At 37.4% G+C, this 17915-nt stretch overlaps 1 protein-coding gene and 1 pseudogene across 2 annotated transcripts in view; one reads left to right on the forward strand and one right to left on the reverse strand.

Annotated features, from left to right (window-relative positions):
- Window positions 1-13785, reverse strand: part of GTF2F2 (general transcription factor IIF subunit 2) — a 169488-nt gene extending 155703 nt beyond the window's left edge. Inside the window, exons 1-4 of one of the 2 annotated variants that reach the window (XM_024569570.4) lie at window positions 13553-13785; window positions 11117-11190; window positions 5598-5616; window positions 3730-3874 (exon numbers count right to left, since the gene is read on the reverse strand). In XM_024569570.4, the coding sequence (XP_024425338.1) occupies window positions 3730-3874; window positions 5598-5616; window positions 11117-11190; window positions 13553-13618 (304 nt within the window). In that variant the 5' untranslated portion in view covers window positions 13619-13785. The remainder of the gene's footprint in view (window positions 1-3729; window positions 3875-5597; window positions 5617-11116; window positions 11191-13552) is intronic. The other variant, XM_045202408.3, reaches the window with a different exon arrangement.
- Window positions 9493-10619, forward strand: LOC112312953 (large ribosomal subunit protein eL27-like; annotated as a pseudogene).
- Window positions 13786-17915: the final 4130 nt, after the last annotated feature.

The raw sequence follows: 17915 nt of genomic DNA on the forward strand, positions 1-17915 counted from the left end.
ACTCCCTTCACTACCCACAATCAAATGGGCCCCTCTGGTGCTGATCCCAGGTGGGTGGGTGGGCTCGTGCATGCTCTAGGCCTCTGTGGGTTCCTCCAAAGAACTCTCCTGTGAGGCTGGGAGTTTCTCCCACTGCCACCTCAACCCGCACGGATGTTTTCAATCAGAAGTTTGAGGCTTTATTTCCCCAGCGCTGGGGCCCTGGGTTGGGCAGTCTGTTTTGCTCCCCCACCGTTACTCCTGGTTTATTTATGCACAAATGTGGGGCCGTGGGGTCTGCTAGTTCTCGCACTCCCTGCCCCCTTTGTTCCACAATCCACCACCTCACTGGGTCTGTCCGCCAGCCCTCATGTTGCCAAGAGCCCTCTCTGCCCCGGCTGCCCATCTCCGCCCCTCCTACCAGTCTGGATGAATGTTTTTTCTTTATCTCCTTGGTTGTCGGACTTCCGTGAAGTTCGATTTTCTGTCAGTTCTGGTTGTTTTTTGTTTTTAAATTGTTGTTGTCCTTCTTTTGGTTGTGCAAGGAGGTGCAGTGTGTCTACCTACGCCTCCATCTTTGCCAGAAGGTCCCTGATTACTAGTGTTTTGAACTCTGCATCTTATAGGGTGGCTATCTCCTGGTCACTTAGCTCTTTTTCTTGAATTTTGACCTGTTCTTTAATTTGTGCCAGGTTTCTTTGTCTTGGCGAAACAGTCTGGGTGAATGTTTCTTAACTCTTTGGTTGTCAGACTTCCATACACTTTGATTTTCTGCCAGTTCTGGTTGTGTTTTGTTTTTAAATTGGTTGTCATCCTTCTTTTGGTTGTGCAAGAAAGTGAACCATATTTACCTACGTGTCCACCTTGGCCAGAACAAAAAACCTAATTTTTTAATAAGCAGGTATTAAGATAAAGATATTAAAGATAATGCTTGCCTCATGTATATTTCTATGTAAAAATAAAGAAACACTTACTCAGTGTAAAATGGTTTACTTACTTATACTTTTGGCAATTAGTGAACAACCAAGGTAACACTACAGTGGTGGCTCTGAAGTGTTTTTGTGTCACAGACTCCTCTGAGAATCTAATGAGAGCTACGGTCTGTTCTACAGAAAAACATGCAAATATACATATATACCTAGCATTTTAAAAGTGTCATGGCAGTCAGAGCCATGTAACCCAATTGTAAAACTGATGCCTTAACAAGCAGAAATAACAAATAACATAAGACTCCTCAGAAAAGAAATCAAACTGTTAGTAACAACTCCACAGCTTTTTCTTCGTCATCCAATAAAACAACACTAAACATAAGCATCTCTATTCACTTAATTTTATTAAGTGATATACACAGAGAGAGAGCTAAAATGCATGCACATGCCCTGGCCAGTGTGGCTTGTTGGGCATGGTCTGCAAAACAAAAAGTCACAGGTTTGATTCCCGGTCAGGGCACTGCCTGAGTTGTATGTTTGGTCCCTGATCAGGGTACATATGAGAGGCAATGGCTTGATGTTTTTCTCCCTTTCTTTCTCCCTCCCTTCCTCTTTCTCTAAAAAAAAGTTAATGAATAAAACATAAAACAATAAAAATGAATAAATAAATTTAAAAAAAATTAAAAAATGCATTCACATCTTAAACTTGAAACCAAGTGTTTAAAAATAAACCTAATAATAATATTAGTAATAACAGCTGAGCATTTATTATATACTGTATTGTTCTAAGTGTTTTAAATATATTTATACATAAATGTAAATAACTGCTATCCCCATTTCACTAATAAGAAAATTAAAGCACAGAAAAATACAGAGTCAAAGAACTACCTCAAACATAAATGATTAATGAGATTAAGAAGCAAAAATATCCATATAGTATAGACCATCTAATAGCAAGTTAGACCTGTATTAGTTCTACACAGCAGGACATATTGTCCAAACTCCAGAAGGATGACAATCTTGATCTCTTCCATATTCCTACTATCATTATAACACCACACTCATTTTGGAGTATTCTGTAACCAGAAATGTGAACCAAAATGTTCAAAGAGAGTACAACACTAACTAAAGGATTTAAAGATTAAAAATGGAAGATTAATTTGGAGGACAAAAAATCTTAGTTTTCTAAATTACTGTCTTTTGTATAAGTAGCAGCAATAAGTCATGCTTTGGAAAAACTAGCAATGTAAGATATAAAAATTTTGAAATAGGATACCTTTTCTACAGGGGAAGTTCAAGCTCCCCTACCTCAAATTTTCTTCAAGGCTTTGCCTCCTTTTTACCATCTTGGTTCCATGCCTCCTCCATTCTAGGATAACCACAAAAGTATAGAAAACCTCACAGGTTCAATAGGTCTTACTAAATCCCATCAACAGCAAGACAAATTTCAGGCTCCTTGGATTTGCCTAAGCTATGCCCTGCACAATGTGGGACACAATAAACATGTATTGAATGGCTAAAACTTCTCCAGGAGAAAATGTATGTATCTAACATTTTCTACTTCCCATAATACGAATACTACACTATGAATTATTACAGCATCAAAATAATGCAATAAAACAATTCTTTAACCTTAAATCACATGACTAGAAAGTTCTAATTTACCATTTTTTAGATTCTACATCTGTGGGGGGGGAACTAATTTTTATAATTCAATGTATACAGTTACTAACAATTCAAGATATTACAAAAAGTTTATCTGAGCATATTCCTTTTTTTCAACAATGACACTTAAAAAAAGATTTTATTTATTAATTTATTTTTTAGAGAGAGAGGTATAAGGGAGGAAGAAAGGAAGAGAAGCATCAATGCGAGAAATATCTATTGTTTGCCTCTCACACATACCCCAACCAGGAACTGTATCCACAACCCAGGCATGTGCCCTAACTGGGAAACAAACTTGTAACCTTTTACTTTGTGAGATGATGCCCAACCAACTGAGCCACATTGGTCAGGGCAACAATGATGTTCTTAACATACTAAAATTTTTATAGCTTTTTCCCTAATGATTAGTGAAAATACAACAAAATCATGGATCTTTTCATTTATACCATCAGAAACCTTTATGAATTATATATGAGAAATTAGCTCCACTAAAGTAAGTTGCCTGTTTTTTTAATAGCAATGTTCTAAATTCAGTGAAGGTTACAAACCAAGAAACAATGAAAATAAACATACTCATATACATATGATGCAAAAACATTCCCTCTGTATTTAATTCACAAACTGAAACACTTGCTCCTGATTTACTTAATGGTTAAAATACATGTATCAAACACACAAAATTGAACTATAATTTACACCGTTTCCTGAAAGTCTATACTAATTGAAAAACATTCACCTTTGCATTACACAGGCCCTCTTAATATCGAAAGCACATGAGAGCAAAAATTCAGACTAAAACATTCCCTAATATTAAGCAGCATTTTTTCAAAAAAACAACTTATAGTTGCTGAAGATCAATTTATCAAAACAGGCAAAACTCAGGATACAGTTTCTTTAACATCTTAGAAGACAGCTTGACACACCACACTTTTCCAGCTGCTTTGTTTTATTTCTTAATGCCCCAAATGGAAATTAAACACTTCTAGTAACAGCCAAAATTTCATCAATTACAGTAAAGAGAAGTAGTATGACATGAATAACAGAGGTATTTCACAATAGGTGAACAGCCTTGGTAATGACCTTAGAATGTATATTGAGACAGAAAATCTATTCAACATGTATAGGAATCACATTAAATAATTCTATTCTCACTTACCTGATGAGCTCTCAGTAAATACTGTTAATGTCTGTCCTCCAACACTTTGCAAGACAAAAGGATGTTCTCTAGGAGCACTGACTGAAGCTGGTTTTCCGCCAATATCATGAATATTTGCAAGATCCTCATTTAAAGTAAATGACACCTAATAGACACATTAGGCAGAACTTATTACAATAGACTTATATTCAAAAGTACAGAAGTTCTCATTATATATCAAATAACGTTTTAAAAATGTGAATCTCTTCTAGTCATTTAAGCATTTTTTAAACTTTAGCCGAAAATCTTTAATACTTAGTTAAAAAGAGACTCTATTCCAATATTCAGAATAATGGGGCTAATCCACCATTATAAATACACATAGCTTTCAAATATTTTCTCTGATCTATGGCTGAAGAAATTCTATTTTCAAAACAGGGATACAGTTTTTCTCCCTAAGGTCTTCCAGGTCAAGAGCCCATGTCTTGTTATATTTATACCCTTGAAAAAATAAATATAAATATATATGTGTGTGTGTATTGGGCTGGCCAAAAAGTTTGTTTGGTTTTTTTCCTGTAAGATGGCTCTAGTAGTGCTTGGCTGTCTTTAACTTCATTCAAAACAATTCTGTTAGATTGCATTATGATAGCTGTCATATCAGGATGCATTTTTTAAAAACTTACCAAATTGGTGAATTTTTGTATAGCCATTTTAATATTGAAGATGGAAAACAATATGCAACATTTTTGGCATATTATGCTTTATTATTTCAAGAAAGCTAAAAACTCAAATGGAACCCCCTAAAAAAGATTTGTGCTGTGTACGGAGAAGGTGTTGTGACTGATCGAATGTGTCAAAAGTGGTTTGAGAAGTTTCATGCTGGAGATTTCTCGCTGGACGACACTCTAAGGTCAGGTAGACTGGTTGAAATTAATAGTGATCAAACTGAGACATTAATTGAGAATGATCAATGTTATACCACATGGAAGACAGACAACATACTCAAAATATCCAAATCAATAAAGTTATTGGTGAAAATGAAAAATATGTCTTTTATTTTACGGAAAAAACTCAACAGATTTTTTTGCCAATCCTATATATGTATCTATCTCCTATAAAGTGCCTGGCACATAGAGGGAAAACAGTATTTGCTGAATGAATGAATACTTTAGGAGTATTGAGAAAGCAATTGTACTTGAAGGGAGAAAAATGAGCTACTTAGATAGCTTAAACATTCCTGTAAGCAGAGGATATATTTCTTTTTTAGGTTTTGATGACTACTAGATGAGTACATGGTCCTTTTATTTTTGAATATTTTAATAAATACAACTAAATATGTATAAGGATACTCAATACAGAGATTTAGAATAAAAAGACAGAGTAGGCATTCTTTCAAAATGATTTTTACTATACAATAGATCTCCCCAAAAGAATATCAAATTTTACATCGAAGAGATTTATAAACATAAAATACTGATCTCCTAACCACAAAGGAAGATTAGGAAGTATTTATTAAATATCTGTCTACTGTGTGATAGGTACTTCAAATTATGTGCTGGACTTAATGGGTCTAATCTAAAGCCCTCAAAAATCTAAATTAAATGCCTCTGCCACACTGAAACAATGTTAAAGTATCACTGAGGTAACACTAAGTTTCGTAAGTACTGAGAGAGGGTATATTTTAGGTCAAAGTAGAATGCTAAAAATGAACAACTAGAAAGGAGTCCATTCATCCACACAAGGGTGGCGTTTATACTAATGTGTTTCTGACCATTGGCTACTAGTTTGATGTGGAGTTTTCCAGAATACAAACAGCACCCTCTCTTCACCATTACTAATACACAGTAAAATAATCTCATGTTTTAAATAAAATCTAGAAATAATCTTACCTCAGTCCTTCCTTGATTCCTTAAAAGGAGAAAAGAAATTTTAATTATTTAGATTTCATGTTTTTGTCTTAAAATTTATCATCATTAAAAGAAATAACACTATTGCATTTTTATATAAAGTATTATATTTACAGAGCTTAATATTTATTTTTGGCTCTCTTCAACTATCCTATCTGTAATCCTATAGGAGAAAAATCACATTAATCCCATGAGTATTTTAAGTTTGTGTCACTTATTACTATTACAAACTGTCCTAATATTATTTTATCCAAATAATGATTTTATTACAATTCTTATCTTTATTTGTGAGCATTTTTAGCATTCAGCAGCATGTGAATATGTACTTAATACAGATATACAATATTTCGGCAAATTTTACTATTTGTCTAACTGAAGATGTTTCATTTACCTAACAAAATCTTAAAGACCAAAATTAAATTTAACAATATTTTAAAATTATAAACAATTTGTCTACACTATAAAAACAATATATGTCCATACATAAACACATAGACAAGCCAAAATAAGTTTTAAAATAGCCATAATTCCACTGTTAACATCTAGGTACAGTAAATATCCTTCCAGACTATTTCTATGTATTTGAATTACATGTTTTTAAGTGTTTTTTTTCCCCACAAATATGGAATCAATGCACACCTTATATAATAGCCTGATTTTTAAAATTGTTTAAAGTATATTTTATTGATTATATTACAGTTGTACCATTTTTTCCCTCCCTTTTACCCCTCCGCCTGCACCACCCCCTCCTTCCAGCATTGGGGGGAAGTTCATGTCCTTAGATCACATCCATGGGCTGTACATATAAGTTCTTCGGCTTCTCCATTTCCTATACTATTCTTAACCTCCCCCTATTTTGTGTCTAATTTTTTAAAAATGTATTAAATACCTACTATATGTAAAGTACTAAGTGTAAGGTCCCTGTCCTCAGCCAGCAGAAGATTTAAAAGCTATATCCGTGATTATAAAATGAGATTAAATTTTAATAAAGATTTGAAAGGTTTGGCAACGATGCATCCCAATTCAGCATGGCAACAATCCCCGTGACAAACACTGATAGGCAGGCACAGAATTCACTACAGTCCCTTCTGTATCACTCCTGCACTTGGCTTCTGGAGGCATTTAATTTAGCTAACTTTAAGACAGACACATTGTACACGTCTCTGTGACCAAAGGTGCTCAAAGAATAGTGAGAACATGTCAAATGGCCACAGGACTTAACACTACTCAACTATTTACTTAAAAATCGGCCCTGCCTGGGTGGTTCAGTTGGTTGGAGCATCGTTCCATACACTGAAAGGTTGCAGGTATGATTCCCAGTCAGAGCACATACCTAGGTTGTAGTTTCGATTCCTAGTTGGGGTACATAGAAGAGGCAACCAATCAATGTTTCTCTCTCAAATCAATTTCTGTCTGACTCACTCTCCCTCCCTCCTTCTCTCTCTCAAAATCGATAAACATATCCTTGGGTGAGGATTAAAAAATGGTTAAGATGCTAAATATTATATATATATAGCTTCATAATTTTTTTTACCACAATTAAAAAAGGGAGAAAACACAGGAGCCAGGTAGAAGAAGCTTCCATTGGCTAAATTTTGGACAATTTGACCAAGGATGATGGTAACAAATTGTGACCCATTAAATAAAACTGGAATCCATGAGTTCATACTAATATCAATAAATAAATGAATGAAGTAAAAAATCTGATGGTGAATGAAATAGTTACATAGTCTCAAAGTATCACCCCACAGAACACTTAATATTTACAAAGGGGAAAAGAGGACATTTACAGTGAAAAAGCTTACAGGATATACCTTAATCAAGTGATCAAAGTTACAACTACCAGTAATGGGACAAAATGTAAACATGGAAACTTTGCTAGAAAAACTAAGAATCCAGCTTCATCTCTGTGATATTCTTGACAAAGATGAATAACCCGAATCTAATCATGAAAAAACATCAGATAAACCCAAGAGTATTGACATTTATACAGTATACAAGTCAAAGAAAAACGTCCAAATGTTCTAGATTTAAGAAAACTAAAGAAACCTGATGACAGAACACAACACGAGCTTGTGGACTGGATCCTCTTGCTATAACACATTATGGAAACAACTGACAAATCTTGAATAAAGTCTAGGATTAAGTAGTAGTATAATTTGATGTTTATCTACTGATTTGGAGGGGTATACTGTGAGTATGTTGGAGAATGTCCTTGATGTAGTAAAAAAGTTCTTTATACTATTCCTCCTACTTTCTTGCAACTTGAGATTATTTAAAGAATATTAAATAATTGTAAAATGTGCCCAGTTTACTTAATCCCTTAGTAAGGAATTTGAGAATGTTACTAGTTTTTCTCTATAACAATGTTGAAATGAATATCTTTATATGCCAACCTTTCAATCTGTGCCATCACCAACTTGTAACTTCCACAAGATAAGTTCCTAGAAACTGCTGGGTCAAAAGCATGATATTTTATCATTAATATTTCTAGCCTTCTCATTATCCCAGTCCCATGCTGCTGTATCAGTTTGTCTTTCTGTAAGGGCAGCATCAACAACTGAACATAATGCTTCCACTGTGAGCTAATTGGCAGAGAAAACAGTGGAATTTTTATTCTACTTTGCTCTGAGCAGCAATATGTATGTGTGTATGTGTTATACATATATGATACCTGACTGCCCTTCAAAGTTTGTACCGACCTAAAAGAATATAACATTGTTCTAAACTTAGTCAATTTTATAACAGAAAAATTGTATCTCATTTTTTGTTTGCATATTTTTTACTATTAATGAGCCCACATATGATATTAAATGTTAAATTATTTAGAAACAAAGCTAATAATTAAGTATTAAGTTTAAGATAAGCCATATTATTAGGACAGTCTGCATGATTGTCAGTAAAATAAACCATGTACCAAAGATTTTGAAAACCGGAAGTTTTCTGAAGCAGGATGTTGGTGTGGAAAGATTAGTTTAATTTTAAAATGAAACTCCTACAAAACAAGTATAAACCTTGCAGAGACAGTGGGTATTTTAGGGAAAAAGATGTCTAGGTTCTATACATTGGGAGAAGATGCAGGAAAAATTCATGCTTTAAAAATGCTCACATTCTAATTTTCTAACTATCTCACTTTTGGAACTAAAGAATAAAATAGCTATTATAAATTTGTCATAGCAGTTTTCATTTATGGATTCAATAATCATTACTAAGTGTCTACTATGCCAGGCACTGTTCTAGACTGTGGCGATATAGCATCAGTAAGACCGAAATCCTGACCTTGTGGAGCTTCTACTCTATTAGAACAGATGAACAACATACAAACAAAAATGTAGTATGTCAGATGGGCACTGTAGAAGCTGAATAAATATTTATCAACTGAATGAAAGAACAGTGGTAAGTTCTACAGAGGGAAAGAAGAGAATAAGGGGAATAGAGTACTAGGTGCTATTTTATATAGGATAATTAGAAAAGGCCTGGCTGAGCTAACATTATCCATGGGGATATCTAAAAGAAGAATGTTTCAAAAAGAAGGAAGAGAAGAAAAGTGATTACTAAGTTTGAAATGCTCCAAAACATCCAAGGGTTTGAAATATCATAGAGGTAGTCAGATACATGAGGCTTAAAGATCAGGACAGAAGCCATACTTGAGATAGATCTTTAAACACACCTGATATGATCTGAGACCAAATAAGACCACCTAAAGAACCAGTCAAATAGAGAGAAGAAAAGAATTAAAAACTGAACTCTAGAGTTATAGAACCCTAAATAGAAGGAAAAAACTAAAAACTGAACCCTACGTGAGAACATGAGAAGGAGCCAGCAATAGAGACTGAGAAGGAATAGCCAATGATCAAGAGAATAATGTCCTGGAAATGAAGTGGAAAAAAGGGTTTGGGGATAAGAAGTGATCAGTATGTTAAATTCTGTTGAAGGTGGATCAAGAGGGCTGCTAGTTGACTGTTAAGATTTAGGAACATGGGTGTGGTAAACTACAAAAATGGACCACAAATTATTAGCAGTGACTCCCACCAAAAGGTGGAGTCTACTGCTCCACCCCTGAAGTTGGGCTTGGCTATGGAAGTTGCATTGGTCAATAGAACTTTGGCAAACCAGATCCAAGAATAGTCTTGTAAAGTGGCTCTGCATTGGGGTTTCCCCTCTCTTTTGTTACGAGGAGTTCTTTCACCATCACGTGAATGAGCATGCTGGAAATGAAATACACATGACTACTACCCCAGCTGATAGCAAGCCAACCACAAGACACAGGAGTAACGCCATTCTAGCCAGAAAGACCAGCCTGGTCAGCCCCAACCAGAACTGCCTGACAGAATTATAAGCAAATAAAATGGTTTTTGTTCTAAGCCACTGAATTTTGGGGTGGTTTGTTTTAAAGCAAAAGCTTGACAAAGGAGAGGATAATCGTGGCAGATAAGAGCTATTTAATGAAGCAGCAGGCATGGAAATTGAGTTGGATTAGGAATGAATGGACAGAGCCTTTCTGCTCCAGGCCCAAGTGGCCACTGTGGAAATGGGCAAGTCTGTGAAACTCTGGAAGGTGGTGCTGGTCCTGGCTGGATGCTACTCTGGACACAAAGCAGGCATCATGAAGAACACTGATGATGGCACCTCAGACTACGCTTACAACCATGCTGGTGCGTCTGGAATTGACCACTATCCCCACAAAGAGATAGCTGCCATGGGTAAGAAGAAATTGTCAAGAGGTCAAAGATCAAGTCTTTTGTGAAAGTTTATAACTACAATCACCTCATACCCACAAGGTACTGTGTGTGTATCCCCTTGGACAAAACTGTTGTCCCTGCTCTGAAACAGCAAGGCTGAGGGGAGGCCAAGGTCAAGTTCAAAGAGAGGTATAAGACTGGCAAGAACAAATGATTCTTCTCGGAGTTGAGATTTTAGATCTTTTTTGTTTCACTCATTAGAAATAAAAATTTTTAAAAATTGAATGGATAGAGAGTGAAACACAAGCCCCCTGGCTGACACAGGCTGAACTTTGGAGGATTCCCTTTGTAAGAAGGCCATTTCCTCCACCAAGAAACTACACTGTTACACTGTTTACCAGGTTTTCCCTACCTACTTCCAACAGTGGCACAAGGGCAAAAGCCTTCTACTCAAGCACTTGATACATCCAGTTATGACAACCCTAGCATACCTCCTCACAAGATATGGAGGGGAAGGAGGGATGAAGTAACTACATACTCTGCTGTACTGCCAATAAGTTTTACCAATAAATTTGATTTCATATTTACACCTGTCAGAAGGGGGGCAGTGTGAATGTGAGAGTGTTTGTCTGTGTACACACATGTTCACAGATGACTCCCTACAAAGCATGTAACCATCTCTTGACTAGCTTTGACATGCTCATTACCTCTAATTTTCCAGGTAAATTTTCTGAAAAAGACTACAATTCTATGTAAAAAAACTTATAAAATTTTTTACAAACAGCATTTCAAAATGGCAAAAACATACAAATAACTTACTTGGCAATCCTCAGTTTCCCAACTTCACCTCTTCCAGGGGCTTTAGCCCATTGCTGTGACAAATATTTAGGAACCTAACACAAGGTAAAAAGTTACTAAGACTATGTTTTGGATACTAACAAATCTTTTTAAACATAAAATGATATGCTACTTCCGTTTTACTTTCTGCCTGTAATAAATAATCATTAATATCAAACTCTTATTATACACATTTATTATACCATAATGACACTAAGATAGGTAAGAAATGCTTTTTGCTCTCAAAGAGCTTGAAGCCAATCAAGTTTGTGACACAAAAATAACATAGGTCAAATAACAAGAAAAAAGTATTAACTTATGTTCCCAAATAAGTCCAATAAAAGTTCAGAGGTAAGAAAGGCTACCAGAAAAGACTTCTCAGAGGAGCATAACACTCTGACGTGATATTATTTGGGACACCACTGACTTTTAAGATGATTTCAAAAGTTAAGTTTTATTATGTATAATAATAAACTCTGACCAATACGAAAGATCTGATGAAATGAAAATATTATTAAACATAACAGCTAACATTTACATAATACTACTTTCCTAACTGTTATAAGCACTTTCCATACATTTATACATTTAATCCTCACACCTCACACCTACTCCTCACACCCCGTAAGACAGATGATGGATCTGAGGCACCCAGGGATTATGTAATTTAGCCAAGGTTATATAATTAGCAAATGATGGAGCCAGGATTCAAATCCAGGCCCTCTGGTTACCACATCTATGTAACCAATACACCATATTGTGTCTGTAACTAGATATATGCAATTAGAAGGGTTATAATTCTTAAAATGGTTAAGAAAATACATGTTGGATCCCTACTGTGTACCTTCACTCATTTCTTCTAGGAAGTAGTGTGAACTCTAAATCATTATATACCTTTTCAGTTTTTCAATCTTGAGTCAGATACAAAGAATGAGTACATGTTCCAAACCTTTTTTTATACAGACCCTCTGCTCTAGGCATAATAATCTCTTTGTTTTCCAGGAGACATCATGTTAATATACATTGCAGTCTTGCATTTCTGTTCCATAGCATACTATGCTATGCCTCTGTCCACCCATCGAAATCCTGTTAAGGTAAACATTTACTGAGCATTTACTGTGCTCCAATAATAAATGCATTATCTCAAGTTCCACCATTTTTTCAAGATCTTTCTTTAAGTCCACAAGGGAGATCTCCTTAATGTCTCTCCTCCATTTAGCACGGAGAGAGAAATGCTCACTTACTCTTATCTTTTTTAAGTCATACTGATAGCTGTGATAAGTCAGATGAGTTCCAGAGACTAAGGCTAGGGTTGAAGAGTAAGATATCACTCATTCATTCATCACCTATCTTGAGCAATTACCGTGTGCCAAACACAATTCTGGGTGTGACAGGCAAGGGTACTACGCTCATGTAATGTGACTGTGTGTGCATGCACATGTACAAGTGCTAGGGAGAGGGAGGTAACCGACACTGAACACATGAACATAGAATCACTTCGGGCTGTGGAAAGGGTTTTGCATGTCAAAGCTGTGTTGTTTGACATTCCCTAGCACATCAAACAACACAGGTTCGACAAGCTACGGAATGATGATAAGGCAGTTATTTTAGAAAGGTGAACTGGAAAGGCCTCTCAGATTTACTTGATAATGCAGTCATGTGATAAAAAGTTTTTAAAATTTAACAAACCATTTTGCTTGAGGTTCAAACACTCATAATCACATTTTGAGTATACATATATATCTTATGAAACTCTCATAAGAAACAACACTCACCTACATGAAAAAATAAGGTACAAATACTGCGCTCATTAACGTCTAATTGCTGTATTTACAAAAAAAATCGGTTTTTGACGATCCGTTTCAGGAGACCCTGTCGTGCTCTAAAAGAACACTCCAATCCAATGGCCTCTTCTTCCGTGAACTCAGAGCCTAAGAACTCCATTAAGAACTCCAGGTGTCCTAAGAACTCCATTAAGGGCCACCGACCCAAGAGAGCATTTAAGGTTATGCAGAGATCAGTTCTACTTTCTGGCCAAGAAAAGTGTACAGGAAGCAGACACTCAACTTCCTTTACAGGCTCATGACTTAAATCAGTTTCACCAAGAGAAAATGCAGAAATTCTTCGGTCTAGGGTAAAATGCAACACTCGAATAGGGGCCATGAAAGGGGCCCAGAAAAACCAGGTCGTTGAGAATGGAAATCTATTCCAGGCAGGGTCGGACGCTGGCTGAAAGATATTGCTGTTTCCTAAGCTAGTTTCCTCGCCTGCAAAAGTGTGTAACAATGAATCATACAACCCACGGTATGTGAAGATGACCATGAGGAACTTCAAAAGGTGCACGAAATGGGGCGGTCTCAAGAAACTTAAACTACTTAAGAGTAGGAGGACTGCAAGCGAGAGCCGCGCCAACATTACCTTGACCAGCCACACTCCGGTGTTCTGTTTGGCGCCGGTCAGGTCAAGTTCTCCACGCTCGGCCATGGGTCTGTCGCCGGTGGAGGCGTGCGACCCACAACAGCGGCTCCGAAAGCTGGGAGACTGTGAGGCTGGCAGCCGAAGCAAAATACAAGCCGGGAAGAGAGGCAGATAGCGAAGCGCCCGCGCCCCCCTACCAGGAAGCCGGAAAGAGGAACACGCTGCCGAGAACCGGGATGTGCGTTTGCGCGCTACTACCGTCAGTACGGCTCGCGGGTGCAGACAAACTTCCTGATCGCCAACTTTTTGAGTGGGTGTGGCTACCGGTGCCGCGTGTGTCGGAGTGTTTAAGAGGTAGGTTGGGATGGACCAAAACACCAGCAATACACTTAAAGACTAGGTCAACAGAACTTAAAAAAGAAATTGTCAAAACAGGGAAGTGCGGTTGAGAGACAAAGTTTATGTCCAACCGTGGCCAAAGAGAAACATCATTTGGAGGATAGTGTTGAAGTAATAAACAGTAAATAAACTAGCACAGGTGGGCACTGGGATCAGACTGAGTAGCCCTGCGTACACTTAAAACAAACTGTTTCTAGACCTGGGGGCTGGGGGGTGGGAGGTGGTGGAAAGCAGTGTCTCACTTGAGAGGCTATTCTGAGCACCTCTGATTAAGCAAGCAGAGCACATCCCCTTTCGGACTCCAAAACCCGGAGTCTGGGTCTATTAAGTGAAAATAGAAGTGTAACAGAAAAACCTGACTGTTAAATTCCCCTTCTTAAACAGTTTCCTCTCCCTCTACTTGCCTATGGAATAGAATTCAATCCTCTTTACACACACCTTCTCAATTTGATCCCTGCCATTCAATACAACACAGTCCAACAACCTGAAGCCATCAGACATCCCCAAACATGTCAGTATCGTCCTCAATTTTTTCAAAGCCTCTGCACATTTGATGATTTTTATTCAGATGCTCTAGTCTGCCCTTATCCGCACTCACCCCGTCCTCTGATTGGCAAACTCCTACTTAGGTTTCAAGACTAATATAAATATTGCTTCTCCCTGGCTGGTGTGTCTGAGAGGATTAAGCTCCGGGCCTCTGAATCAGCAGCTCCATTCACAGACAGAGTGCATGCCTTGGTTGTGGGCCAGGTACCGGTTTGGGGGTCTGCAATAAATCTGTGGCACATCCATGTTTCTCGTACTCTCTTTCTCCCTCCCTTCTCCTATCTCTAAAAATAAATTAATAAAATCTGTGTTTTTAAATGTCACTTCCTATGAGACCTTTTACCAGCTCCCCCAAGAGAAGTTCATTTTGCTTCACATTGCATTGCAATATACATGTTTACATGCTGCCTTTGCTTTCCACACTATGAGCTCCTCCTAGGCTGAAGTAAGTGCTTTATTCATTTTACATCCACAACATCTAGCACAGTGCTATGGTTAGATTTTAATAGGCTTTGTCTGAATGAACATTTCCCGAAGAAAAACAAACAGTAATGTGTTTAATCACATCCAAGACATGTGTATACTTAAAGAAATTCCATGTCTATGAGCATAGGAACAGGAAAAGTCCTTAAGTCTCTGAGATCAGCTGGGAAAACTGATGTGTTGAAAAGAAAGGTTGCAATTCTCATGTCACAACTTGGGAAAGGGCCTTAAAACATATAAGGACAAGTGGGTGAAATGAGCTGCTATAAGCTTTGGTGAAAGACAAGGAATAAATTTCAATATGAGACCATGAAAGGAGGAAAGTAAACTAGCTTGGAGCACCTTAGTAATGGACTTTAGAGTAAAGGATTAGGACATTGGTCTTGATGTGTGTGTTTACTGGAATTGGGGGATAATGAATAGCTAAAGAAGAAGAAATGGCTAGACGCAAAAAGAAAAGGTGAATATTGAAAAATGACTATAAAGAAAAGAAGGGAAAATTCAACAATTTATTGAGTACCTCATCCTCACGCATTGTTGAATAAAGAACAAATTTCCCCTAACTGCACTTTTCAACCCCCCTTCCTGCTTAAGGAGTGATACTTACAAGCTGTGACAGACAAGAAGGGATATGAACAGTGAAAGAAAATGACAACTTGGGCTCTTTGAACCAGACTCACGGATTTGCTCTGGAGACTGACATGGTAACAGATATTGCAGCCAAAGTCTTCCCTTCCCAAGGGCCTATAATATGCCAGACATTGATAAATTTGGCCTGATTCAACAGTATGTTCCTTCCATCATGATCTTGCACCCTTAATATCCATTCTTACACATGTTGTCCAGATTTCTGCTCATATAAATTATAAAACTTAAGTAGTGCTTTGGGAGTATAGCACACCTCCTTATAGATTGCACTTTCTACCTCACCCTTATGGGCCTGCTAGAATTTGAGTCTACTTGTAAGTCTAAAAGCAAAGAGAGTGGTGAGTGGTGGGTCCTGAAGATAATTAGCATTGCCATGGGAGGCAACAGCCATAGGGGGAGGCCATTACTTTCCTCAGACAAGTGGGGTTAATTCCCCCTTAGTCGGGTAGGAGGTGGAAGGGTTGCTACCACTGGAGGTGGGGAGGCTGGTTCTACTGGGGGAGGCCACTTCCACTGGCAAAGAAGATTCATCAGAATTTAGGAGCTTAGCTTGCCCAGCTTTTCCAGGGTCTTCCTTATTCCAACTTATGGAATTTCCTTCTTTCTTAATCACTGTAACAGAAGATACTCTATGAGGCTGGGTGTTCAACTTATGTTGCAATTCATCCAGTTACAAGATAAGATTTTATGTTTGATTTTTAGCAATCTCAGCACCCCGGATACAGGAGACAAGGGTTTCCTTCAGGGCACACATTGGAACTTCTAGGTCATTTGTGTGGTTCTTGAGCTGGGAATTCAAATCCTTGAGCTTATTCTTTTCTTTCATCACTTTGTTCAGCAACATTAGAAGCAACCAGAAATCTCATTGTATTTGTTAGTTTTTCAAAAATGTTCAAAAGTATCAGATACAGTCATTCAGATCCTTGCTTTTCATAAGTGGTCTATTAGGTGTATCCAATGCAGATATTTTATGGATTTCTATTGTCTATTCAGATCATGGAATTTCAGTGCTCTCTTTACTACTGGAAATAGAGTCATTAGCATCTTTAATCAGATTAGAAAGCAATTACAAAATTCCAGGAACAATTTAGAAAATTCATCCTTAACATTCTGTTCTTCTAGAACCACTCTCAGGACCAAAATCTGTATTGGGGTTCTCAAGAGAAATAGAGAATGAGAGAGAGAGAGAGAGAGTGAGAGAAATTATAAGAAATTGGCTCACACAATTATGGAGGCTGAGAAGTCCGAATTCTGCAGTTGGCAAGCTGGAGACCTAGGACAGTTTAGAATTTACAGTTTACTTCCAGTCTGAGTCTAAGGGCCTGAGAAGCAGGAAAACTGAAGATGTAAATTTCCAGTTCAAGTGCTAGTCCAAAGACAGGAGAAGATCAATGTCCCAGCTTGAAGACAATTAGGTAAAGAGAGTGAATTCTCCCTTACTGAACCTTTGTCTCTTGGGCTTCAGGGAATTGGATGAGGCCCACCCTCATTGGGGGAAGAATCTGCTTTACACAGCCTACTGATTCAAATGTTAATCCCTCCAGAAATCCTCTCACAGACACACCAAGAATAATGGTAAACCCAAGAAACTCGGGTTGCTCAGGGTGGGCAACCTGAGACCCAGTCAAGTTAACACAAAAGATTAACCATCATAGATGGAAAGGTCAGTCCCCAAAAAGGTAACTCCAAAATTGTTTATTCTCCAAGATAATTGACTAGTCAATTTCTTATTCAGTCTTTTAAGGCACAAATGCAAGTCAAGTAGGGATGACTCAAGTACTCCCTGCTGGCTAAAATTTTCCCAAGAAGTCTATTAGTCCTTAGACCAGTGATTTTCAACCAGTATCACCCAAGAATTTTTAAAACATGCAATACCTGACTCTTTAGTCAGGGGCATTGACCTCTTTTTTCTTAGATTGTCAAATTAAAAAAAAAAAAAAAAAGACAACAGCCAACACTATAGCCGTCTGGTGTGAATGCTATCTTGAACCATAAATAGAGTTGACTCATAATAAAATTGTGTCTGATTGGTTAATTCTTTCTTTAAAGATTTTATTTATTTACTTTTAGAGAGAGGGGAAGGGAAGCAGAAAGAGAGGAAGAGAAACATTGATCAGTTGCTTCTTCCATGACCCCAACCAGAACCTAGATTGCAACCCAGGCACATATCCTGACCAGGAATCATACCTGAAACCTTTTGGTTTGCTTGGCGAAACCCAACCCACTGAGCCACACCAGTCAGGGCTGATTGGTTAATTCTTGGTCCCAGAAACTCTTACATACAAAT

The sequence above is a fragment of the Desmodus rotundus genome, chromosome 13 (assembly GCF_022682495.2).
Source record: "Desmodus rotundus isolate HL8 chromosome 13, HLdesRot8A.1, whole genome shotgun sequence".
Taxonomy (NCBI): Eukaryota; Metazoa; Chordata; class Mammalia; order Chiroptera; family Phyllostomidae; genus Desmodus; species Desmodus rotundus.